The sequence below is a fragment of the Equus caballus genome, chromosome 2, assembly GCF_041296265.1.
Source record: "Equus caballus isolate H_3958 breed thoroughbred chromosome 2, TB-T2T, whole genome shotgun sequence".
Classification (NCBI taxonomy): Eukaryota; Metazoa; Chordata; class Mammalia; order Perissodactyla; family Equidae; genus Equus; species Equus caballus.
The window spans coordinates 123,506,874-123,533,224 of NC_091685.1; the positions used below are offsets into that span (position 1 = coordinate 123,506,874).

At 44.6% G+C, this 26,351-nt stretch overlaps 1 protein-coding gene across 2 annotated transcripts in view; it reads left to right on the top strand.

The window, feature by feature from the left end:
- Positions 1–26,351, top strand: part of PAPSS1 (3'-phosphoadenosine 5'-phosphosulfate synthase 1) — an 88,907-nt gene that overhangs the window by 2,735 nt on the left and 59,821 nt on the right. Inside the window, exons 1-5 of one of the 2 annotated variants that reach the window (XM_005607903.4) lie at positions 4,164–4,840; positions 8,584–8,698; positions 13,597–13,832; positions 18,889–19,027; positions 23,119–23,237. In XM_005607903.4, coding sequence (XP_005607960.1) covers positions 8,587–8,698; positions 13,597–13,832; positions 18,889–19,027; positions 23,119–23,237 — 606 coding nt within the window. In that variant the 5' untranslated portion in view covers positions 4,164–4,840; positions 8,584–8,586. Of the gene's footprint in view, positions 1–4,163; positions 4,841–8,583; positions 8,699–13,596; positions 13,833–18,888; positions 19,028–23,118; positions 23,238–26,351 lie in introns of those variants that run through there. The other variant, XM_023636765.2, reaches the window with a different exon arrangement.

Below are 26,351 nucleotides of genomic sequence, written 5' to 3' on the forward strand. Positions count from 1 at the left end.
GTGGCCTCACAGGGATATTGTCAAGATTAAGGGAGTTAAGCTATGAAAAATGCTTAGAACAGTGTCTGGCATCCAGTAAGTGTTGTGTATTAGCTCTTATTGTTACATTATCTTCTTTATTAGAAGTAATATCTCCGTTTTATAAAAGAAGAAAGTGAGGCACAGCGACGGCATAAAGCTTCTTAGTGGTGGATCCAGTTTAAAGCATGCTGTATTCGAAGGGACAGCCTTAGTAGAGATAGTCTATAGCTCAGTGCTATCCAACAGAAATATAAAGTCAGCCACGTATGTAATTTAAAATTTAAAATTTTCTAGAGGCCACGTTAAAAAAAGTAAAAAGAAACAGGTTGAAATAAATTTCAATAGTATGTTTTGGTTTACCCAATATATCCAAAATACTATTTCAACATAAATATTTTTTCAATATACTATAGGTTCAGTACTGTCATAATCAATAGAAGATTATTAAAAAGATATGCTACCAGAGTAAGCTTGGATCTTAAAAGCCTTAGATAACTTATTCATGTCTTAGCACAGCTTAAGAAAGAGAAGACGCTCCATATGTGGTGGGATTCAGATGATAGTTTTGTCACTTACCACCTTTGTGATCTTGGGCATCTTACCTAACTCCTTGGGCCTCAATGTCCTCATTTGTAATAATGGGGATAATAAAACATACCTTATAGTGGAGTTAACAGTGCATACCTCATAGGGTTTTAGTGAGGTTTAAATAGGTCATATATTTAAAGCACGATGGTGCCTGTCATGTGAGCACTATCTCAGGTGTTCTTGTTGTTACGGTTCATTGATTTGTGAAATATTTAACAGCTGCTTTGCATGTGTCTTTGTTCCAGGTGCTGGGGATGCAGTGGTAGAGACAGAAAAGGGTCCTGTTCTCATGGATAGTATGTTCTACCTGGGAGAGAGTTAATTAGAAAGCAAACAAATAAATGAATGAGATAGTTTTCCCTTTCTCCAGTTCCACCTTTTCTGAACAGTTTGTCCCTTGTACTGTTAGATGCCTTTCACAGAAGGCCAGCAGCCCGTTCTGGATTTTGGGGAAGACTGAGGTGGTGCAAAAATGAAAGAGGAATGCAGAAATGGAACACACAGCATATCAGAAGCCAAACCAGAGGATAGTGCAGTCGTGCGTTGCTTAATGACGGGATATGTTGTGACATGCGTTGTTAGGTGATTTCGTGGTTGTGCAAACATCATAGAGTGGACTGAAGGGGAACAAAATTTGCCACGCCAAAACGTGTCTCTCTAACATGAGGATTATTTTAGGCTGATTATTTTTAAGAAATAAAAGACTCAGAAGTTTTTCTTGTTACCACCCCCTTAATTGCCTAAAAGAATTCAGATTAAAAAAACGTGTCTCAGGAAGCAAGCTGTCACCTTAGCATAACATGAACTAAATGGTGGACAGGGAGGAACCCAGAAAAGCCTGTTGGGCTCCCTTCTCTGTTCTTCCATTTATTTGTGGCCAAACACACACTTGTTTTCCAATCGTTTGCTCCTTTTCACCTACCTGTGAATTGCCTTCCTTCCCTTTGAAGTCCCTGACTCTCCCCACCCCCATCTTCTTTTGTCTTTAGCAGAGGATGGTATTTAAGGTGGTGGCTTTGGCTGTTTTGGCAAGTTATTCAGTTTTCCTGGGTTTCTCCCATGTATACATGTTAGTAAACTCTTGTTTGTTTTATTCCTGTTAATCTGTCTCATGTCAATTTAATTCTTAGACCAGACAGAAGAACCTAAAAGGGTAGGGGAAAAGCTCCTCCTCCCCATAGTACTTACACAGACCTGGCTGGTACAGCCTACTACACACCTAGGCTGTGTGGGACTCATCTTCTGGGAGCACCGTCATATATGTGGTCTGTCGTTGACTGAAATGTTGTTATGTGGTGCACGACTGTATGTTCTTCAGAGCATTGGCCTGGCTGTGTCAGGGGCAGACAGTGATTTCCCTACTCCAGAAGCCAGGGAGATGGTGCTGGAAAAATTGCCTACATAGGGAAAGCTGGATTTCTATCAAGACTGTACTCTGGATGTTGACTAACAACAGGAACAAGAATGACGGCACCGTCTAGGTTGGCATTGTCCAGTCCTGTAGCTACTAGCCACATGTAGCAACTTAAATTTAAAGTAAAAAAGTCTGTTCCTTAGTTGCACTAGCCACATCTCAAGTTGACATTGGCACGTGTAGCTAGGGGCCACTGTATTGGAAAGCGCAATATAAAGCATTTTCATCATCTCAGAAAGTTCTTTTGGACAGGGCAGGTCTAGATAGTAACTTGGGGATGGCTACCAACATTTTTTTCCTACTTATCTGTATATTTATTTATTCACGTATTTATTTTTACTTTCTTTTCAGAGCAAGGAAATTTCAGGAGATAGTGGCTACTTTGGAATCACGTTTTGGGCAGTTCTGCAGCCCTGGCTTCTTACAGAGGACCCGGCAATGTTAGCCTTTCTTTAGCATAGTTGCTTCTCTAAGTTTGACATGTGAAATAAGCTTCTCCAGCCTGGCTCTGTGTTGAATTTTGAGGAGTAGTTCTCTGCTCCAGTGGTTCTCAACCAGGTAAAATTTTGCCACCCCCAGGGGGTGTTTGGCAATATCTGAAGACATTTTTGGTTGTTACACTTGCATGAGTTGGAGGTGGTGCTTCTGACCTCTGTTGGGTAGAGGCCATCAAGGCTGTTGAACATCCCCCCATGCACAGGACAGCTCCCACAGCAGATTATCTGGTCCAAAAAGTCCTTAATGCTAAAGTTGAGAAAACCTCTGCTTTGCTTTGAGTAAGAAAAAGGGGGGAAAATTACTTAAGTCTGAAATGCAGAAGTAGTAATTTGCAATAAAATCCAATTGATAATAGCATTTTCTCTTCCACCAGCCTGGAAGTTACCATCCCTTGCTCTGAGATGGGTCACTTACCTGTAGCATACCTGTCAATAAGACAGTAAAACCCCAATCCTGACTGTTTTGAAAGCAAATTACTAAGTAATTAGTTCAAATGAAGAGAACAACATTTCTTTTTGGTATTTACCTGCGTGGTAACTATTTTTGTGGAATATCCTTTCCTAAGGACATTGTCCTTTACCAAATAAGTTTTAACTGAGTATAAATAGTGAAAATATTAGATGTTACTGATAGAAGTCCTGTTTCTGGCTTTAGATGAATGCAGCCATTGTTCAGGCTCCTTTCCCTATTCTTCTCTCTAGTTTTTTTGATGCTTGCATCCCTTCCCTATGTCTTTATCTTTCATATGTTTAATTGTGCAACTCAGGGTTTTCAGTGTATTCACAGAGTTGTACAACCATCACCAATATCTAATTTAAGAACATTTTCATCACCTCCAAAGAAAACCCTGTACCCCTTAGTAGTCATTCCCTGTCCCCCCAGCCCTTCCCCGTAACCAGTAATCTACTTTCTGTCTCTGGATTTCTTTATTCTAGACTTTCTTATAAATGGAATCTTATGGTGTGTGGCCTTTTGTGTCTGACTTCTTTCACTTAGCGTGATGTTTTCAGAGTTCATCCATGTCGTAGCAAGGATCAGTTCTTCATTTATGTAGTTGAATGGTATTCCGTTGTGTGCATAGACCACATTTTGTTCATTCGTCAGTTGGTGGACATTGGAGTTGTTTCTCCTCTTTGGCTGTTGTGAATAATGCTGCCATGAACATTCATGTACGAGTTTTTGTGTGCATTCTCACATGGTTTTAGTAGTTTATTTCAACCTCTGAGGTAGACATTAGTGTATTTTTGGCTGTCCGGTCTCTGAACCCCCTTCATATGTGTGGAGAATGCCCTGCTCTCATCATGGTGGGAGGCAGGGGTCTGTCACAGTGTAGTATTTTCTTTTTCTGTCTGTGGTTGGTGTCCTTCTCTGAAATATTTTGTTCTGTTTTGTCTCTAGTATCTGGAGGGGATCCGCAATGACCAAATACTGAATGAACAGGAGTCCTTGACTCATTTCTGACGTCTAGGAATCTCTTAGGTCTGGAGTTCCCACCTGGAGGTCCTCCAGGATCCTCTCCTCTGAAAATACTGATATTTTAAAAAAATCGATTAAATAGATATTTAAATATTATTTAATGTTTAAAACAGAATAGTTGGAGAGAAAAAAATGCCTCTGCATGGGGAGTGATGGCCAGGAATGTGCGATCCTCACTTTTGCTGTTTGTCTTTGACTTGTTAATGTTCAAAAGACTAATTTCACTTATCAGTAACTGAGCTAAAGGTTTTAGTTATCAGTCAGTCTGCGAGTTAAGTTTGTGGAATGCACAGGAAATGCACATCACAGATATCAGACACCATGTGACAATAGCCTGGTAAAAGGAATGAGAGTCATTTAGTCCCACATGTAGAAAGGGAATGAATTCTCTGGAAATGAGTTGTCCTGCTTCTGCTAGACAAGATTTCTAATTTCAGTCATCATTTCATTTGCAAGTCATACTTTGAAATAAATGCCTTGTATCTAACTTCTAGTGAGCACTGACTAGGAACAAGAAAGGAGGTTAGCACTGTGGAAAATACAAAGAACTACCTCCTAGGGCTTGACCGACCCTCCTAAGGAGGTCAAAACGTGTATGCACAAAAGACATCTAAACATATCAAACAGTCTGTAGATATCAGACGAGTGCGCCGGGCAGTGAGTGTTCCGGGAACTGCCTGACTGTGTGTACAAAAGCCAGGTGACTGTTGCTGCAAACCACCCAGATTGTTAGGAAAGAAGCCGTGAGCCCAATTTCTCTGCCCTGTGGATAGAAACTAGGCCACTGAAGGCTCTGAGACAGGACCGTGGAGTCGGAAGGAGACAACCTGCTCTAGGCCCTTGGTGAGTCACCCGTGTTGTGTTTTTCCCACAGGGTGATAGGAAGGATTTGGGCAGAGTGGGTGGACGAGGAAGGGGATGGAGAAGACTGCCTGCCGAGCGGCCTCTGCCCTCCGCCCGGTTCACCGCACACCCACCACCTTGCGGTGCCAGAAGCCTTACAAAGTGCTCTCTGATTTACTCTGAAAAGCTGGGAGGGAGGGGGACGTGGCAAATCTTTTTTAATATGAAAAATATCAAACATACATAAGCCTCCTTATTCTCACATTGCCGGGGTGTTTGCTATGAGAATCTTTTAAAATGTAGGTGGCAAGACACCCCAGGAGAGCGTTCTTCTCTAGTGATTACAACGGGCGGTCTCTGCGCATGCTGTCTTCTCTCTCATCCATATCCTCAGCAGCTTATAGCTTGTCAGATAATTTCTGTACGTTCTACTCAATTTAGTAAGAAAAGCAGACGACATGTTATAGACCCAACATGAATTTAAATTCATTAGATACGTGCTTCTTCTTGCCTGAAAGCAGAGTGACTTGGAAAGAGTCCCCAGACAAAATGAGCGAGTCAGACAGGTTCTGCAAGTGTCGTTGGGGAGCTTGTGCAGGGCCCTCCCCGCTGCTCCCCCTCCCCTTCCGGATTCCGAGGGGCAGGGGTGCGTCTCCCCTGTCCATGAGGAGTGTTGTGGGGGGAGAGGTGGGAAAAGAGATCCCAAACCCCAGGACCTTCTCCGGCAGACCAGTTTTAGAAAGGAGGACATGAGAGAGTTGAGACCTGGATGGAAATACGTTCTATGAAGTCCAGGCTTATGTACCTACAGGGCTGTCTGTTCCTCATTTTGAAGACTGCTGGGCCAAACCACAGCCCTGGATGGATCGTCTCCGACATTCCGTGCCTCTGCCTGTGCCACTGACGTGGCTGCTGAAAATACGCTGTCATGGTGACTGGTCTTGCTTTAAATTCATGATGATGGACTTCAGACGAGTCCTTCAGGCTGTCCCCCGTCATTTTAGGTTTTCCTAGTCACTCTTCCACTTTTCTTTGCACTTGCTGGTCGCTCTGTCTGGGGGGTGCTTCCCCGAGAGGTCATCAAAGGTCTTAAATGTCCTCTTTTTGGTGAAGCCTTCCCTGACCATCCTGTCCAGATTTTCAGCATCACTCCTCTGATGTTTCTTCACATTTTTTGCTTTATTTACTTTTTTCCCTCTTTGATACTTATTCCTATCTAACTTATATAATTTACTTATTTATCTTGGTGGTACCCGTACCCTCCTATCTCTCCTGTTAGTCCAGTGGTTCTCAAACTTGAACTTGTATCAGAATCCCTTGGAAGGTTTTAAAATACAGATTGTTTGGGCCCCAGCCCAGAGTTTCTGACCCAGTAGGCCTGGGCCAGGACTGGAGCATTTGCGTTGCTGACGGTTCCCAGGAGACACTGAAGGGGCTGGTCAGGGGCCACACTCTGAGAACCTCTGCTCGAGGAGTGAGAACTCGATGAGCTCGTGAGGACAGTGGCTGTTGTTGGTGTTGTTGGCTTCTGTTTCATCAGCACCTGTAAGAAGGTCAGGTGTGTACTGTGCATTCAGTAAATATTTTTGAATGACTGATGAATAAAACTGTCTTGAAAAATAAGATTCATAGCAGTATCATACACAAACACCCTATCAAAACAATGCTGACACATTTAATGAAGACATAACTTGTTGAAAAGAAACTAAATTTTGTTTTTGCTCCATAGGAAGAGAGAATAGAGGCTATGTGATTCATTTTTTTTCTTTAGAAAATAGCTTTGAGATATAATTTGCATACCATTCAATTCACCTGCTTAAAATGTACAGTTCACTGGTTTTTAGTATATTCACAGAGTTGTGCAACCGTACCACAATCAGTTTTAGAGTATTTTGATCACCCCGAGAAAGAACCCTGTGCCTGTTAGCAGTCACTCTCCATTCCCCCTCAACCTCCTAGGCTGAGGCCACGACTAATCTCCTTTCTGTCTCTATAGAGTTCCTGTTCTGGGAGGTTCACGTAATGGAATTACACTTAGCATGTTTTTGAGCCTCATCCATGTCGTAACATGTATCAATACTTCGTTCCTTTTTATTGCCAAACCATATTCCATTGTGTTGATATATAATAAAATTTTTAAAATATCTTATCTATCTGACTATCAGTTGATGGACAATTGAGTTTCCACTTTTTGGCTTTTATGAGTAATGCTGCCATGAACGTGTACGTACAAGTTTTGTGTGGACATGTTTTCATTTCTTATGAGAGTGTGTTTAGGAGTGGAATTGTTTGGTCATATGGTAACTTTATATGTAACATTTTGCAAAACTGCTGTTTTGCAAAGTGGCTATGGTATTGTACCTTCCCACTAGCAAGAATGTGTGAGGATTCCAGTTCTCCTTATCCTCACCAGCACTTGTCTTTTTTGTTCTTGGTTTTTTGTGCTGAGGAAGATTTGCCCTGAGCTGACATCCATGCCTGTCTTCCTCTGTTTTCAGTATGTGGGCTGCCAGCCCACCGTGGCCCTCATGGAGCTTGTCTGTAGTTTTGATTCCAGCCATCCTCGTGGGTGTATAGTGGTATCTACCTGTGTTTTTTTTTTAAGTTTTTTTTTTTAAACCTTGGCACCTGAACTAACAACTGTTGCCAGTAGTCGTCTTCTTTTTTTTTCCTGCTTTTTCTCCCCAAATCCACCCGGTACGTATTTGCATATTTTAGTTGTGGGTCCTTTTATCTGTGCTGTGTGGGACGCCGCCTCAGCATGGCCTGATGAGTGGTGCCATGTCCATGCCCAGGATCCAAACCGGTGAAATCCTGGGCCACCCAAGTGGAGCGCGTGAACTTAACCAGTCGGCCACAGGGCCGGCCCACTACCTGTGGTTTTGATTTGCATTTCTCTGTGGCAAATGAGGTGGAACATCTTTTCATGTGTTTACTCATTGTTGGTATTTATTCTTTGGAGAAATGCCTGTTCAGATCCTTTGAGGCCTTTGTAATTTTATGTCCTTTTGTTTAAGAAGAAGAAAATTTGGGAGAACAACAGTTATGTTTACTTGTTTTGTGAAATAACCACAAATAATAACCAATACATTCCACTTTTTCACCATGCCTTTCATGAGCCCAGCAGACACCTCTTCCACACAGGCGTCTGCTCGGATGCCAGCTTCTCAGAGGCCCGTCTTGACCGTCTCGTATAAGGGGCACTCAGCCCCCACCTCCCCTGCCAGTCTTCTCCTGTTTTATTTTCTACAGCGTACTGTCACTCTCTGACATTATAACTGAGTTGGCTTGTCTCCCCAGTGGCATGTAAGCTCAGCGAGGGTGTGGACCCTGCTCTGTTCGCTTGGTGTACTAGTAGGGCCTCCGTAAATATTGGCTGAGTGAGTGAATGGTTGCATGAATGAATGAGTGAGGAGACTGGGCTCTGGAGTCCACCCCTCACTAGTTATGGGAAGTTGGGCAAGTATTTAACTTTTCTCAGGTTCGACGTCTTCATCTATAAAACCACAGTAGTAAGAGTTGCCGTGTCCATGGCTGGCTGTGAGTGTCAAATTAATTCATGTATGTAAAGGACTAAACACTGTGCCAGATGCTCTGAAGAAAAAAAGACTGTTAGTTTTCATCTTTTTCCTTGCTTTCGGCATATTCCTTAGGATGGTAATTGTATGTTTGCAGGGAATATGTGTTTACCTTTTAAAGGACTCAGGTGAGCCTGAATTCATTCTTTCTTTCTTTTTTTCCAGGGGATGCAGAGAGCGACTAATGTCACCTATCAAGCTCACCATGTCAGCAGGAACAAGAGGGGTCAGGTGGTGGGGACCAGAGGTGGCTTTCGTGGCTGCACAGTTTGGCTCACAGGTACAGTCAAGAGATAAACCAGTTTTTCAAAAGCAGTGTTTATAGACAGCCTTGAACTAGGAGCAAGCGTGTTTAAATTTTGAGTTCCGTTCTTCTATCTGGAGCATCATAACATGTAACTGATAAAGTTGCTTAATAATAACATGTTTCCTTTTGGTAATTCCTTTTTGTTTATAGAACTGCTGGTAAAATAGGAAAAACCGCAATGCATCTTAAAACTATCTTCTATTTGTTAACTCCATTGCATTCTGTAAACTTATGTGTGGAGATAAGACCTGGATTCTGCATTCAAGAAGCTAATAATGAAACCATATGAAGAGAGAGAATGAGCGATAAAGAGTTCACATCATCAGTTTCCATCATTCAGCTTTTGCTTTCGCCTCTGATTGGTTCTTCTGTTGGTTTTCCCATGGCCTCTGTTTGGGCTTAGCCGTTAACAGGCCAGTGAGAGGGTAAACTGGTCCAGGTTTTGAGGTAGCTTTAAAAATGGCGGATCCGTTCACTTCTGTGAATTGTATTTAAAATTTTGATACATCTCACCAAATTGCTCACTAAAATGTTATAGTCTCTGTTTTTACTCTCCCACTAACAGTGTGGGAGAGGGTCCATTTTCCAATGTCTTTGTCATCACTGGACACGACCAGTCCTTAAATTTTGCTGATTGGCAAAAAGCAACCTTCCATTTTCTGTTTTTTTAAATTACATTTTTCAGTTTTAGATAGGTCTGTCTGGTTTTGTATGAAAGAAGACAACACACTCACATTCTTTCCATCTCTTCGTTCTTAAGTTTAGATTGTTGAATTGTTACTTTCCTATCATCCAGGTTTGTACCAGTTATATTCTGTTCTCGAATCTTAAATTTCCATGATTGTTTGTATTTGACTTCTGTGAGTGAAATTGGTTCACTACTTACCAGTTCCCCAGCACTTCCTTGATTATGCCAGGTCCACTCAGGAGCTCTTTATTTGAGTCAAGTTTTCAGTGTATTTCATTGTTAAGTAGTTTTTGTAAGATGGTCTTCCCTTGGGTTCTGAATTCCCAGAGTTTTTATGTCTGAGAGTGTCTGCCTATCTTTTCCAACAACTTGGCTGGGTAAAATATATATTTGGTTCATACTTTCTTTCTCTTTGAGTTCTTTAAACATTACCGCATTGTCTTCTGGTATTAAATGGTGTTGTGAAGAAGTGTGAGACTAAGCTCACGTTTTTTCCCTTCTCTTTAGGAGCTTTCCTTTTTTCATCTGGATGCTTGAAGAATTCTTTCTTTTCCTGTATTTTCCTAGAATTTTGTCATTCTCCACTCAGGCCCTTTATCCACCTGCAGTTGGTTTTAGGGGGTAGTGAGAGGGAGGGATCCATTTTCTTCTTAACCATGTGGGTGATCACTTGTCCCAGGAGCGTATATTGATGAGGGTATCCTTTTTCTCTGATTGCAGTGCCAGCTGTCATAGATCAGTTTTCACTTATCTATGGATTTGTTTCTGGGCTCTCTGATCTGTTCCACCTGTATGCTTGGCTCTTATTCCTGTTATTGCCACACTGTTTTAATTACCCATTTTTATAGGTCTTGAAGTCCAGTGGAGTATGTCCTCTTACCTATTCTTCATCAGGAGTGTCTTGACTTTTAAAAAAAATTTTTGGCTCTTTGCCTATTGTATAAGTTTTTAATTGGTTTAACTAATTCCCCCAAAACCCTGCTGGAATTTGATTTGGGATTGCATTATAGCTAAAGGTCGTTTTTGGGGAAAATTGACCTTTAGCATCTTGGGTACTCCTTTTCTTTTTTTCTTTTCTTTTAAAGATTGGCACCTGAGCTAACATCTGTTGCCAATCTTTTTTTTTGCTTTCCTTCTTCTTCCCAAAGGCCCCCCGAGGACATAGTTCTATGTTCTAGTTGTGGGTCCTTCTAGTTGTGCTGTGTGGGACGCCACCTCAGCATGGCCTGATGAGCGGTGCCATGTCCGCACCCAGGATCCAAACCAGCCAAGCTCTGGGCCACCAAAGTGGAGTGTGCGAACTTAACCACTTGGCCACTGGGTCAGCCCCTGGGTACTCCTTTTGTTGAACATGGTATATTCCATTTATTTTACCACTGATGATGCTTATAAATACTGTTTATCCTATTTTTTCGTGCTTGCTTTATGGTCTAGTATGTAATCAGTTTCCATAGATGTGTGTTTGAAAACAGCGTGTGTTCCTGTAATGTGTGCAATATTCTGTGTGTGTTCGTTACATCCAGCTTGTTAATTATTTTGTCAAGTCTTCTGTAGCTTTCACTATTTTTTTGATGATGTTATTGGAAATGGAAGTCAAGATTTCTTGCAATTCAGTAACCTAACAGGGACCTCTCAAGGTGTTGAGTGGTTTGTGTGCCATTTTCCTGCAATACGGTTTGCCTTTTCTCAGGTTTTATTTCAGATAAACTTTCTTCTTTTGTGTTTTCACATTGGTTGGTGTATTAGTTTTCCAGGGCTGCTGAAGCAAATTACCATAACATGAATGGCTTCAAACAACAGAAATTTATTCCCTCACAGTTCTGGAGGTAGGAGTCTGAAATCTAGGTGTTGGCAGTTGGTCATTCTCTGCCCTAAGGGAGAAGCTGTTCCTGCCTGTCCAGGTGTCCCTTGGCTTGCAGACACCTCACTTATCTCCTCTGATTCACACCAGCTTCTTTTCTCTGTGTCTTCATGTGGTCTTCTTATAAGGACAGCGATCATTGGATTTAGGGCCCACCCTAATCCTGTATGACCTCATCTTAACTAATTACATTCAGAAAGACTATGTCCAAATAAGGTTACATTCTGAAGTTCCATATGGACATGAGTTTTTAGGGGCACGCTATTCAAGCCAGTACAGTTGATTTCTCTCCTTCGGGTATGCTGTTTATTCTTATCTTAGTTTTGGGTTGTCTGTCTTGCATTATCTATTAATTTTCTCCAACTGCTTTAATTTCTTTGCGTTTTTGTCTATGTTCACTGTAACCATCTCAATGAAACCTATGTCAGTAGTTTAATTTTCAGCAGTGTCTGTTTTTACACTGTTTCAAGTTAAATATGTACGTAAAAATATATATAAATACACATGTATGTATAAACTGACACTTTTATTGTAATTTAGGTTGTCTTTGTTGTATAAAAAGTTTAGGGTTTCAGGGTTTTTTCTTCCTGATACTTGGTAGTATCAGTATTTATGACTGGTAGTTAAAAATAATAACAAAAAAACCCCAGAACAACCTGCTCCTCCCCACCGTCTGTCTCTGTTCCAGTTATTGCTGCTGTGTAACAGATTATCCAGAACCTAGTGGTGTCACAGCCGTTTTAGTCTGCTTCTCGTTTTGTAGATGAGCGCTGCGGGAGGGCTCAGCTGCGTAGTTGCACATGTGTCTTGCCTGGTCACGGTCGTGCTGGCACGGGCTGCTGTCCTCTGACGGCTCAGGTGGGCTGGCGTCCACTGTGACCTCCTGAGGTGATGCTGCCTGTCTGCTGGGAGCTTAGCCAGCTGAGCCTGTGGACTGAAGAAGATCACGCACACACACACAAGCCTGTGCACAGGAAGATCACAGCTTCCTGAGCTCTTTAGCTTGGTGATCTCAGCGTGTGTAGTAGCTAGCTTCTCCCACATGGAGCGTCCAAAGAGGCTGCACAGCCTCTTCTGGCCCAGCCTTGGAAGTCACACATCATCACTTTCACTACACTTTTGGCTACAGGCGAGTCCCGAGGCCAGCTCAGATTCAAGGGCAGGGAGTGAGACTCTCCCTCTTGATGTGGCAGTGGCAGTGTCGCATTGTAGAAGAGCTTGCAGGATGGCCAATTCCATTGTGACCATCTTTTGAAAATACAGTCTGCTATACTCATAGTAATGTAAGTTTAATATGTAAAGCAACTAACGCTGTATTGATCCTCTCAACATATCCTCTTTTTTTTTGTTTTGGTGAGGCAGATTGGTCTTGAGCTAACATCTCTTACTAATCTTCCTCTTTCTGCTGCAGGAAGATTGTCCCTGAGCTAACAGCTGTGCCAGTCTTCCTCTGTTTTATATGTGGGACACCACCACAGCATGGCTTGATGAGCAGTGTGTAGGTCTGCGCCCGGGATTTGAACACTTGAACCCTGGGCTGCTGAAGTGGAGTGTGTGAACTTAACCACTACGCCACTGGGCTTGCCCCTCATCATCTTTTCTAATTTTTTTCAGTAAGCCTTCCAGATTATGATAACTTCTTTCAAGAGCATCAGTACATTAGACTTCAGTATTTTGTCTGTTGCCTTGTAACTGCCTTAGTTATGAATTCTGTAATTACACCAGGGTGGCAGGTGTTAGTGCATAAATATGCTCCATCCTTCTCCTTTACTTCTGGTTGTTCAGTGAGTCAGCGTGGGTAGAGGAAGGTGAGCTGAATGAGGACATTCTCTCAAGGTTGATTATGTTATAAAGTGGACTCCCAGGTACTTCCATCCTGGTGGTCTGTGAGAGGTGACGATCCTAGGGTATAGACTTAACTCTCTAAGATTTCCCTTACTTATGTCCTTTCTTTTTCTTCCCTTCCCATAAGTAATTTGGACATATAGCTTTGTTTTAAAATTGGCGTGCAGCTTTAGAATAGTGGTAACAAGAGGACAAAGTGAATATGTACCTAACCGTGTCCGATGTGAAAGTTGATTAAGCCTGTGAAGCTCGTCATAGATTTCTAGGAAACCCTTGGGCATAGACAAGAGTTACTAAGAACATAAATGCTTTTTAAAACTATAGGTGTTTTTCTAGATAAGCGGTAAATCGTACAGAGAATTATCGGATAAGAATGTTGCTGAGAGACTGCTATGAATAATGAGTACCGTCAAGCCTGTGCTTACAGTTGCTCATTACTCAGTGGTGTGTGGAGTCTGATGGTCTGTCTGGTTTCAGGCTTGTCTGGAGCGGGGAAGACCACGGTGAGCATGGCCCTGGAGGAGTACTTGGTTTGCCATGGGATCCCATGCTACACATTGGATGGGGACAACATTCGTCAAGGTCTCAATAAGAATCTTGGCTTTAGTCCTGAAGACAGAGAAGAGAATGTTCGCCGCATCGCAGAAGTTGCCAAACTGTTTGCAGACGCTGGCTTGGTGTGCATCACGAGTTTTATATCGCCTTATACTCAGGTGTGTGGCTCTGTGCCATTCATTGCTCTTCTGCTTACGTTGGTTGAGAAGATGGCATCAGGCAAAGCAAATAGTTTAAACATTGACAGGTGCTTTGAGGCTAAATCCAAATTAAAATAATTAACCTACAACATTTTTGTGCTGCAACTTTCTGTGTAAATTCATTTTTGATAAAACCTATAAAAATCTGCAAAGTGAACGAAAGTTATTGGCCTCTGGCCAATGGCTAAATTATTTCAAGCTTGACTTTTCAATTCAATAAACCTGTAGTAAATACTTGACATTTATCAGACACTAGAGAAAGTCTTAAGTTTCTTAGCACGTGTCCTGCTGTGGCTGCTTTGCTCACAATTCTAGGGCCTCATCTCTCGTCACACCCTTCCTCTTGTTTTAGAGACTGTAGCAGGACTGATTCACTTTTTCTGTTTCTCTGAAAAGGTTGCGTTTCTCACTGTGAGATTTTTGGACCCACCCCCCCCCCCACCTCCGCCCCGGAAGGCGCTCTCTCCTTCCTCCTGTGCCTCTCTTCTCAGCACCAGCACCACTCTGCCTGGTCGTGCTTTGAGCCTCAGGTCAGGTATCTGACCTAGGTGCTAGGTCTCTCTCCTCCTGAGACCTTCCCTTCCTCCTTCAGCCTTCATTGGGTACCTGTCCTGGGTGCCCTTCTTAGTGTCCCTTAACACGTAGTTTTATTATAGTCACCACTTCGTTGATTGGTGATGTGAAGAGCAGCAGCAGCAGCAGTAGTAATAATAATAATAACAATGATAATAGCAGCTAACATTTATGGAACACTTAGAATTACCGGTAATTGTTTTCAAGTGCTCTTATCTGAACTAACTCCTGTAGTTCTCTGACAAGGAAGGTAGAGGTGAGGAAACGGAGGTGTCAGTTACCCGAGGGCACACACTCCCTGGCAGAGCAAGGATTTGCACGCAGACGGGCTGTCACTGGAGTCCATGCTCCTGCCCACCCCAGTTTGCTGCCTCTAAACCCCACCGGCTTGTTGAGGGCTGGGACTGTGTCATATTTATCTTTGTAATCTTAGTGTCAGGCCCTGTTCCTGGAACCCGGTAGATAGTTAGTGTTTGTTAATCAATAGCGTGGCCCCTTAGGAAGTCCAGACATCACACAGCAGGCCAGGTAGTGTAGAGGGTGAAGGCTGGGGCTCTGGAGGCAGACACAGTGGGCTGAAATCTCGGCCTTGCCAGTTCCCGTCAGACCTCGGCCAGTTCAGCTCACCCTCCGAGGTCAGGGAGCGCCTGCCTCATAGGGGTGCTTGGAGGACTAGTTAAGTCCTGCTTTCCGAGCTCTCAGCACAGCGCCTGTGTAGTAAGTATTCAGTAAATGTCATGAATAATAGCACAGTTCCAGTACTGTATCATGAACAAGTTTGGATGGTTACTTAGACTTTTTTAAAAACAAAACAAAATTCAAGCCGTAAGAGTTATAGATAAGTATCGTATTGAGTGTCAATCATACAGGTTCACTTAATTGAACCGTGGCAGGAGTTCCAAAAGGTTCTGTGAGGACTTGCTACTTTTTCCCTGAAATGGTGGGATCAGTGTCAACACATCAGTTTAAAGTGTATTGATAATGAATTGTATAAGCAGCATGAGAGTTATATAGAGTTCCTGAGTCCTTGGATATGAACAGTTTTCATAGTTATAAAATAGTGGTATTCTTGCACCTTCTGGGAATTGTTGCTATTGTTGGAAAAGGAGCAAGTTGGTAAGACCTGATTTGGAGAGCTGTCAGCTGAGACCTGGGTATCTGAAAGTGTCTGCTGATCTGCTCTTTGGCCCCTGGTTTCCATAGTGTGGAGCAGCAGGATGATTGTTAATCTCATCTCTGAGAAAAAGAGGCTTGCACTCCACTTGGGGCATGTCAGAATCCACGACAAGAGGTGGATTGAACCATATAATGCAGGATGTGTGTAGTTTTCTATGTCACCACTGAAGTTGGGCATCTTCGTTCTAAAGGTAAGCCTGATAGTTCCTACCCTTAAGGGGTTGGTAGCTAGTCTGGTGGGAATGTAGAGATGTGAACAGTTAACGGTGTCTGGAGACAGGTTATTAGGTAAATGTATAGAAAAGGTGCTGCGAGGAGTCACAGAGGAGGTGCTGCTTGAAGGGCAGGGAGGGTGAGTCAGAGCATCCCAGGCAGACTGAGGAAGAAAGCTGTTTTGTGCAGGGGACAGTGCAGTATTCGCAAAAGCATGGAAGTCAGGCTGAGGGAGCTTGGTCTCCTGGGGAACCGTAGGTAGTCTGGTATGACTGCTCTGCAGGGTGAGTGTGAGGGCAGGTGAAGCCAGAGTGGTTTGCAGAGGTCTGATGATGAGCTCTGGACTGCTCAGGATTTTGCCCGTCAGGCAGTTAACAGTTTGAGATCGTACTTGGGAATGGCATCATTGGGTTTGCATCTTAGTGAGGTCATCCTCGAAGCCTGGAATGAGCATGGCTGGAGGTGGGAGACTAGTTAGGAGGCTTTTGGAGTGGATTCCAGCAGCAGCAATGGGGTTAGAAAAGATGGACCTGTTTCAGGGCTCTTGAGCCTGTAGCATCTACAGGACGCTGTGCCTGGTTGATTGCTGCTTTTGAGGGGAAATGAAGGATGGTGCTTTCCAAATAGAAGGTGGTGTCACTGAGTTAGAAAATACAGGGCGGGAAGGGAGGAGATGAGTATTTCATTTTAGGTGGGTTAAGTTTGAAGTGCTGGTGGAGTGAAGATGACACCTGGATCGTTGGAAAATTAGTTCTGGAGCTCAGGAAAGTAGAATTGAGATTCAGATTTAGGAATCATTGACTTTATTAGTTGACAGCTAGAAGTTGAGTATACAGAATGAGAAGAGAGCCCCTCATGGAAACTTAGAAACACCTTGATTTAAGAGGACAGTTGGAGTGATCACAGTTGCTCTGCCAGACGCTAAGGGTCAGAGCTCACGACGTGATTTCAGTATATCAGAATGAGATCTGTGACAGAGGTGCATAGTGGGTTCGCTGAGAACCCAGAGGAAGCAAGGGCTGTTGGTCAGCTGGGGGTGCATGGAAGGCTTCCTGGAGGATGTCACCGTGGAGCGCGCTGTGAGGGAGCATGTGGCTTTAGCTGGAAGAGAGCAGTGGAGTGTTTCTGGCAGGGGAGATGGCAAAGGCGTATGGTCCAGCCTTGTGGCCCAGGCAGATCTTAATTATTAATGGAGCACCAAGTGCATGACTGAGAATGGCGGGGCCAGGTAAAGATGGCCCGGTCCTCACACTAAGGAGCCTGGATTTTACCCTGGTGATGGTGGGAAGTTTAGTGACACGGTCAGATTTGCATCCTCTGTCATCCTGGGGACAGTGTAGAGCAGGGCGTGGAGCAGATCAAATGTAGAAGCCGGCCGACTGATTAAAAGAGTGTTGCAGTTGTTCAGACAAGAGAAATGAGGTTGAACTAGGGAGTAGGGGAGAAGCACAAAGTGGGTTGGTGTAATATTTAGAGGAAAGTCTGAAGGACTTTGTGACAGAATGCACGTGGCAGGCAAAAGGAAGGAACCTGAACATTCTCGGGACTCTGGGTGGATAGCGTTGTCGTTCTTGGATTTGGGCAGCGTAGGCGGGAATGCAAGCTTGGGAGAAGGAGATTGGATGTGGTTTTGCCATGTTGAGGGTGAGGTACCTGTGGGATAACCAGGTGGGTATCTTTAGGGACGTTGGAAATGTGTCTTTTATCAGGAGGGCAGGCTCAGGCTTCAGTGTAGGTGTCTGTGCTGTAGTTTACGCTGTGAAGGCGGTTGGGAAAGGTACCCAAGGACTGCGTCCTCTGAGCAGTGGGCTCCTGGGAATGTGAGCAGCTCTAGTGTTTAAGGGGTGGGAGAAGTAGGAGGAGCCCAGGGGAGCCTGCACAGGAATGATCAGGATAGCCTTAGAGGAGTACGTGGGGTTGGTCCGGTGAAATGCACCAGCAAGTCCTGGTAATGTAAAGATCAAAAAGTGCCCGTGATTAAGAATTTTCGTATGATTTGCAAGTTCACTTGTTTTTAATGGATGAGAGTGACTTATACTTGTTTGTTGCCAGGGGAGAGGCCAGTGGAGAGGGATGAGGCTGAAGATCCCATATGGAGTAGGGCTGATGGCTAGAGCAAGGTCCGTGAGAGGGCAGGGGTTTGGAGTCTGAAGGAGGAGCGACAGGAGGGAGGGAGAGAAGGGTTGTTGGGAATGTAGATCCATTTCTAATATGGCAGAGAGGAGATTGAGGGCATTCATGCCCGGGGGTTATCTTTTTGAAATGGAAGTATGGTCACCTGGTAGGAGTGGAAGTAGGAATAGTTGTTAGAGATGCCACAGGAAAGGTGGCGAGGGCTCGCCTGAGCTGTGTGGGGATAGAACGGTGGAAGTTGTGGGGCTAGCTTTGAGGGTGCTGGTGCTGCCTTGTACACAGAGTATGAGTGTGGAGCTGCACTGGAGATCGGCAGGATGTGTGGATCCTCAAGGGGGCACGTGGGACTTGCAAGGAAACAGTGTTCCAGAGGACCGGGTGGAGAGAGTTTAGACTGAGCAACGAGGGTGATTACCAGAGTTGGGGGTAGGGGCTGTGTAGAAAAGTAGTTTTGGGAATGCTAGAGATAAGTGGCTGCAGGAGTCTGCGTTTGTCGAGCGGTTAAATTTGCCTCAGGTTCTAAATGGACCTTTTGTGAAGCTGCCTTCACACCCGCTCAGGCTGAGGTTGAATGTGGTGTAGAGAGCAGCCTGATGGCGCCTGCACTCGAGCTGGGCTTTGGCTCAGGTTCCTCATAACTTTAGGTGAAAGTGTTTATGGGGCATCTGTTGCTTCCCCTCCTGTAACTCCCCAGTACCTTGGATTTTTAGGATAGTATGCCTTTTAAAATTGTTGCGAAGGGTGGATATGTTAACCTTTAATTTCTTGGATTTGCTTTTTTCAGTTTCTATTTTAAAAATATAAATTAAATTTTGTCTATTTTCCATCAGTTCAGACGAAAGGCACTTTTACGTGTCCTTGATATTAATATAGTACCTTTGATTCGTATAAGCACTTTTTATTATGTCTTTTTCCTAAGGATCGCAACAATGCAAGGCAAATTCATGAGGGTGCAAGTTTACCTTTTTTTGAAGTATTTGTTGATGCTCCACTGCATGTTTGTGAACAGAGGGATGTCAAAGGACTCTACAAAAAAGCACGGGCTGGAGAAATTAAAGGTAAGTGGTATTTTTTCCTAGTTGCTTTTTTTTTGGCTTGAGGAAGTTAGCCCTGAGCTAAGAGCCGTCCCAGTCTTCCTCCACTTTGTGTGTGGATTACCACCACAGCATGGCTGACGAGCGGTGTAGGTCCATGCCCAGGATCCGAGCCTGGACCCCGGGCCACTGAAGCAGAGCGCACCGAACTTGACCACTGCGCCACCAGGCCCGCCCCCTAGTTTCCTTTTGCTTAGCTGTCTTATACGAACCGTACCCAAGACTGATCTTTTCTACGAGATTGTGAGAGTTTGGATGACTCAGAGCCCTTTGAGAAGAGAATGTCTTGCCACAGCTGTGTCTCTCAGGCCCAGCAGCAGCACCTGCACTGTGGGCACCGAGTGAGGACTGTTGGTCAGGTCAGAATCCCACTCACAAGTTGGAGTTTGGAGGGTTGGGACTTAGGGGTGGGTGGAAACCTACTTGATATAATTAGGTGCCTAGTATTAGACTGGATATCAGTTGATAGCTGCTGCCACTTTGGGGGGGATGAGGGTGAGGAAGATTGGCCCTGAGCCAATATCTATTGCCAATCCTCCTCTTTTTCTTGAGGAAGATTGGCCCTGAGCTAACATCTGTGCCAGTCTTCCTCTGTGTTTTCTTATGTGGGATGCTGCCACAGCATGGCTTGATTAGCAGTGTGTAGGTCCCCACCTGGGATCCGAACCCATGAACCCCAGGCTCCAAAGCAGAGTGTACAAGCTCAACCACTATGCCACGGGGTCAGCCCCTGCTGCCACTTCTCTTCTTTTTGTTCCAGTGAAAATGTAGGAAATTCCATAGCTAATGGGAAAAATGCCTGAATTATAAGCATCTTGAGAGCGAAGACTGTGTCTTGTTCTCTTTTGTATCGTGTTGCTTGGGATGGTCCCTTATTCATTCTGAGTACAATTGTTGGATTAGATTGATTTAACATATCATTGATTCCATCAAAATATATGCACCTGGCTTTTTAGGTTTTCTGATCTGCTCTCAGAGTTTCAACTGTGATGAACATTTGGACAGAGAGACATTTAGAACCTGTCTGCTGTGGCCTTTGATCCCAGTCCTATTGTTTATCTTCTAGACATCCTTTGATGTTAGTCCTGTAATTGTCATCAGAACCAGAGGACATGCCAGCGTTAAAGAAAAATCAAAGATAGATGACTCAGTCACTGTTGTTTAGGGGTCCGTGATTCATGCCGGTAACATTTGTTTGCCTCCCCAGCAGGGAGAGTGATGGCCTAGGATTGTCACGGGAGCTCCCAGGAGCATTTAGCTTCTGGCCCCGAAAGGAAAAGGTGGGACAGCAAGGAAAACCTTGTCGCTCTGGGCTCTTCTCTATTTGGACCTGGGAATGCTTTAACAATTCCATGGGGCCAGTTCCACCTGCCGTGGTGAAATCTTGTTCCCAGGGCAGGTTGACCTCCAGTCATGCCGCCACAGAAACTCCGCTTCCCCTTTCAGCTGGCACTTGCTCAGAGAGAGCAGGCCGCCTGACCTGAGTAATGTATGACAACTGGAGGGAACCAGTCTCACCCGTGACCTTCTGCATTACCCTCTCTGTTGATGGCCAGTTTTCCCTTCAGTGTGTGGTAATAGAGATTTGGATCTCTGATCGGGATCCTGAAGTCTAAATCTTTTACTTGTTCAGTTGTAGTCAGTTGTGTTGTTCCTGCAAGGATGGATTGGTGAGGGGGTGAGGTTTGTCTGCCCGGCTGGCGTAAGCTCCTTGTGAGCAGAGGGATCTTGAACCTTTTTGTGTCTTTAGAACCCAGCACAGTGTGAGGCTCAGAGCATGATACCCAGCACTCAGGCAGTAAGTGCTTGCTGATGGATGAGAAGGGGGAGTGGAAAGCGGATGTTGAACACACGTATCGATCCTTTTCTATTTGCAAGGTCCACGTTTGGTCCCAGGGACGCAAAGATGAATAAGACCGCAGGCAGAGCACCTTGAGTCACTAGAGTTTGCCTTCTCTATCTGGGGGTGTGTTTGTGTTAGTTTAGTTTCTGTGTTACTTGTTTACTTCCCGGAGTGTTTCTGAGTTCCTCTGGTTAAACATTGATAAGACGTTCCTTAGGACAGTATATGTGTGTGTGCTCATGTTTATTTTGGGTTTGCCGTGGTGCTAGAGTTCCTAGTTGTAGAGTTGTTTGTTTTAAAAAAGTCATTTACTCATTGTCAGAACGGTGCTTAAAAGGTTGCCTATGGATGCTCCCATTCAGTGTTGGAGAGCCGGCTGGTAAGTGTGCAAGGACGGACGAGGCTGCAGACGTTCAGCAGACGTCCAGCTCTCGTGGACTGGTGTGTGGCATTTACTAAACTGTAAATGTATCCCTGTGCCAGCCATCCTAATACCGAGATTGTTTTCGTGGGATTACTGTTCAAGTAGTTAATTACCTACTTAAATACAAAAGTGTTTTTTACAGCATACATTAATTATAGTCACTAATGGGATAAATTAGCGAGGCAGAGAATTCCTGGCCTTTTAAGCTGGTAAGCCAAGTCTTCTAACGCACTGCTTCTCAAGGTTTGCTGCACATTAGCATTACCTGGGGAAAGTTTTAAAACTCTGGTGCCGAGGCTGTACCCAGACCAGTGAGAAGACAGTCTCGTGGGGGTGTGGCCCTGCGATTCCACTGTGTAACTACATTTGAGAATCACAGCTTAAGAACTAGGATTTTAACTAGAGTTAGTTTTTCCCCATCGATTTTATTGTGCCTCACCACTAAATTATCTTGGGAATATCGGTAGTACAGAAATTTCTTTGTGGGTTCAGGATTTCATGTGAGACTTAGAAATATCAAATATAAAAAAAAATGAAATAAGTGGGCTGTAGACTTGTGCCTATTTTAGAACTCTTGATAACCGTGCCTCTTAATAGTAATGATTTTATTTATTTGTTTGTTTTTGCTGAGGAAGACTAGCCCCGAACTAACATCTGTGCCCATCTTCCTCTACTTTATATGTGGGACGCCTCCACATATAAATCGCTCAGTGAGCGGTGTGTAGATCTGTGGCCGGGATCTGAACCCGTGGACCCCAGGCTGCCGAAGTAGAGCGTGAGAACTCAACCACTACACCACTGGGCCGGCCCCTCTAGTAGTGATTTTAAATTGATGCTTACCATTCTAACCCAAGGATGGCCCAGTCATTCCGAGGCAGACTGGCCCTGGGAGACTTCTGTGTGGGGTGTCGTCAGCAGTGTGAGACAGGAGCAGTGTATCTTTAGCTCAGCCCGTCCTGGAGGGCGTCATGTGATCTTCATTTTCTTGGCAGTTACCCAGCAGCACACGTACAACAGGGAAAATCGAGATGGCGGTTAACACCCAGGTGGACTGTGTCTGACTGTGGAATGTATTTTGTGCTGTAGCAGGGTCACCTTCCCGGCTGTGTTTGCTTAGCTCTCGGCAGTAGTTTCTCTCGCCTGGACTCTTAATCTCATGGCGGCGGCAGCCTGCAGAGCTTCTGCATGGCCGTAGGTAGTCCTGGCGGATGTGGGGTTGGATCAGCTTTCTGAGAGGTTGCCTCGAGAGGAGGAAGACCTGGTCAGGTCTGGTTTGTGCCCGGGCGTGGGCGCTGTGTGCTGTGTTCTTGGGAGGAATCGAGCCGCTCCGGGCCACGTGACATTCACACCCGCCTCCTCACAGTCAATTTAGGCCTTTACTTAAAGGAAAACAGGACAGGCGACAGAAGTGTAGTTGATCCTCATTATTTGAAGATTCCATATTTGCACATTCGCCTACTCACTGAAATTTATTTGTAGAATTAAAAAGTGTTGTGCCAGAGGCTTGCGGGAAGCTGACTCAGTGTCCCCGTGGGAGCAGCAGTTCGGTGCTGACTGTCAGTGTTCGCGGCGACTGTACTGAACATAGCAGCTGCAGGTTGTGAGGGAATCACCTGTGTGTTTAAAGAAGGAACAGAGGTGTCAGTAGAAGTCTCCCCAGAAAGGAGCCTCAGTGCTGCAGCCCTGTGACTTGGAGGGGGCAGCGTGAATACTAACTTCACCATAGCAGGCTCGCGCCGAAGAAAGAAACCTGGTTCCCTCCACCCCCTTGTCTGGTGCCTTTTACAGGTTTCACTGGGATTGATTCCGAATATGAAAAACCGGAGGCCCCGGAGTTGGTGCTGAAAACAGACTCGTGTGACGTGAATGACTGTGTCCAGCAAGTTGTGGAGCTTCTTCAGGAACGGGTAAGAGAAGATCAAAGACAGCGTCATCAGAGAGTGATTGTGTCCATCTCATGACCTTCCCCTCCAAAAAGACCATGGGAGTAGTGCGGAGTGATGTGTTTTAAATCCTTCGTACTGCTGACTGTTTTCTGTGTGTGTCACTGTGTTCGGTGTTGTCAGGGCACCATATGTCACAAAGAAATATCTGTCAACGTAAAGCGCAGGGGCTTGAGAGCCACCTTATCTTTTGTTTTATCAGTAATTTTACCCCACAAATACCTGAGAAAACTCAGCCTGATTGTTCAGCTGTAAAACTTGGCATTATTCTCTTTGTTTGAGTTCAGGTGTATAGTGTAGTTAACTTTCCCTAGGTGTTTGGAGCGCACCCCGATTTTCCCTGTGACAACGTGATGGTACAGCCTGAGGTTGAATTTTTGGGAGGGAAAGATTCTAGGACATAAGGACCTTTCTGATTCCCTCGGAGTTCAGTCAAGTCTGAGTTTTTAGAGCGTTTTTCTTCCCTTCTCTGCTCCTTCCTCCACGCGTCCCCATCCGTCTTCTCCCTTCCGGCGGAAGGTCGCACGATTCCCTTAGTTGGGGAGGATCAGCTTTGTGAGGTGTCAGTCGTTACTCTCTGCCCTCGTCATGGTCGGCGCTGTCCGGGGACTCCTGAAGTGGTGGTGCACAGGCAGCGATGCCTCGTTTCTCCTCCTCCTGCCCTAACTGGGGCTTATGGCATTTGAAGCCCTCTTGATCTTTAAAATCCTATTACCATAAACCTCTTTCCTCTGGTATCTCTTACTGGCTATATTAGACATACAACTTTTTTTTTAAATTACCTATGTCTATTTTATAAATTTTTATTTAGCCTTTGAATTTTTCCATATTATGAAATATCTACCAGATAATTAACCTGGGACTCGCCTTCCTAATTTATTTCCCTTATCTAAACATTGTAGCTGAATAAATAGAAATAATACAAATTGGTGACTGGGCTGCTCCGATGCTTTTCTTTGTACAGAAGTGTTACCTGCAGGTAATGAGACCTTATCCCAGACAGTTTTTCACTTGATCTTCCTGCTCTCCAGGTCTCCTGTTAACCAGCTTCTGAGCTCTTGGACCAGTCCTGTTTCTGTGCTTCTGGCTTCCCTCCCTTCTCTCCCAGGCTGCACCAGCATTCATTCTTTCGTCATCCATCATCAGTCAGACATCTATTAAAAGCCCACTACTGTGGTTCGTCGCAGTCCTAGGCACTGGCAACACGAAGATTGACCAGCCACGTTTCTGTCCTTGAGAGATTTACATGGTAGGTGATGGAAACAGGAATAAGAATACAGTCATGCGTTACTTTACAACAGGGCCAGGTTCTGAGAAATGCATCGTTGGGCGATTTTGTCACGCAGACATCGTAGAGTGTGCTTCCACAAACCTAGATGGTGCAGCCTGCTACACACCTAGGCTCTGTGGTACTCATTCACCAGGACCGCTGTTATGTATGTGGTCCATCGTTGACTGACATGTTGTCATGTGGCGCATGACTGTATACAACTCCTAGAGAGTGTGTAGGAAGCCAGGGTTTCCGTGTGCACGTGGCACACCAGGAGGCACAGGAGTGAACTTGGAAAGGCTTTGGTATCGGATCTGTCTCATCAGTTCATTTTTAGAAGATATTTTTGCTGGGTGTAGAATTCTGGCTTGACAGATTTTTCTTTTAGGACTTTAAAGATGTTGCTCCTTGGTCCTCTTGTTTGCATTGTTTCTAATTCTTTGTTCTTCTCCTTCTAGTGTTTCTTTTTTTCCTGCCTGAGTCCAGGATCCTCTCTGACCCTGATTTTGAGCAGGTTTAGTGTGGTTTTTCTAGGTCTTTCAGGATGTGTGAGTCTTTTTTCTTCCAGTTTAGCGTTCTCAGACCTTCCTGGTTGCTGGTTGGTTCTTTCATTAGTTTTTGGAAACTCTCAGCCATTATCTCTTCACCTGTTTGTTTTGCCCCGCTCTCTTCTGGGCCTCCAGGTGCACGAGTGTTAGACAGTGGGGTATTGTCCCACAGCTTTAGATGATCTGTTCTTTCCCATTTTTGTCTTGATTTTTCAGGCTTGATCATTTCTAATCACTTAGTTTCAAGTTTATTGATTCCTCAGCTGTATTTGCCCATAGAAAGAATTCTTAAACTTGGTGATAATCATCAAAAAAATTCTCTCATTATTTGGTTCTCTTTTTACATATATATAGTTTACATCTTTCTGTTGAAATTATCTGTTCATGCGTGTGGTCCACTTTTCAACTACATCATTTTACATAAGAATTCTATAGTTATTTTAAAGTCCTGACTGATGGTTGCAACCTCTGGGTCATTTCTGCATCTGGTTTTGTTGATTGCTGTATCTCTTCATGGTGGGTGGTTTTTCTTGCTCTTTTTGGTGTTAGAGTTTTGTACCAAATGCTGAAAGAACAGGAGAAATTGAGATGGGTGGTGTTTATGCCTGGGCGTTTACACTCTTTTCCAGTCACCCTGTCAGTGTGGTGAGCTGAGTTAATTTAGTTGGTAGCTCAGCTGGATTTGGATTTCCTTATTCTGTAGTGACTGTTCCTGCAGCCCCAGCCTCAAATTTCTGCAGTGATGGGCTGTCCTACCTTGTGCTGAGCGTGGCCTGGCCTGCCGCAGGGTTTTCTCAGTGTTTCTCCTCCTCCCTCAGCTTGCGAATCCCCTGCCTGCCCCATGCAACGGCTCCCTCCAGGCTCTTGGTCCTCCCTTAGCAGGATCCCTTATTCCTTAGTGCTAGGCTTGTGCTGGGGAGCAGTGGGGGTTCTTGGTTTTGCTGGTCCAGCTTCAGTCTGAGGCAGGACCTGTGCTCCTGGATCTTGGAGTGGGTCTTTCTCAATATCCTTTCTCCTCCCTGCGTGGTACCCAACCTTGAACCTGGGAGGTCTTGGCACGTGAGTTGTGTGCTTCTCACATGCATTGGCAGGTCCGTGGTATGTGTCAGTTCAGGATCCTGGACCAAGAATTCCTCTACCTCCCTCGCTTTGGCAGACCATATTTGCTCTGCCCCTCCCTCAGAAACAGTGGCCCCTGGGAGGGTTTCCTGCTCTTCCCCATCAGCTTAAGGCTTTTGTGTTCTGCCAACCAAGGACCCA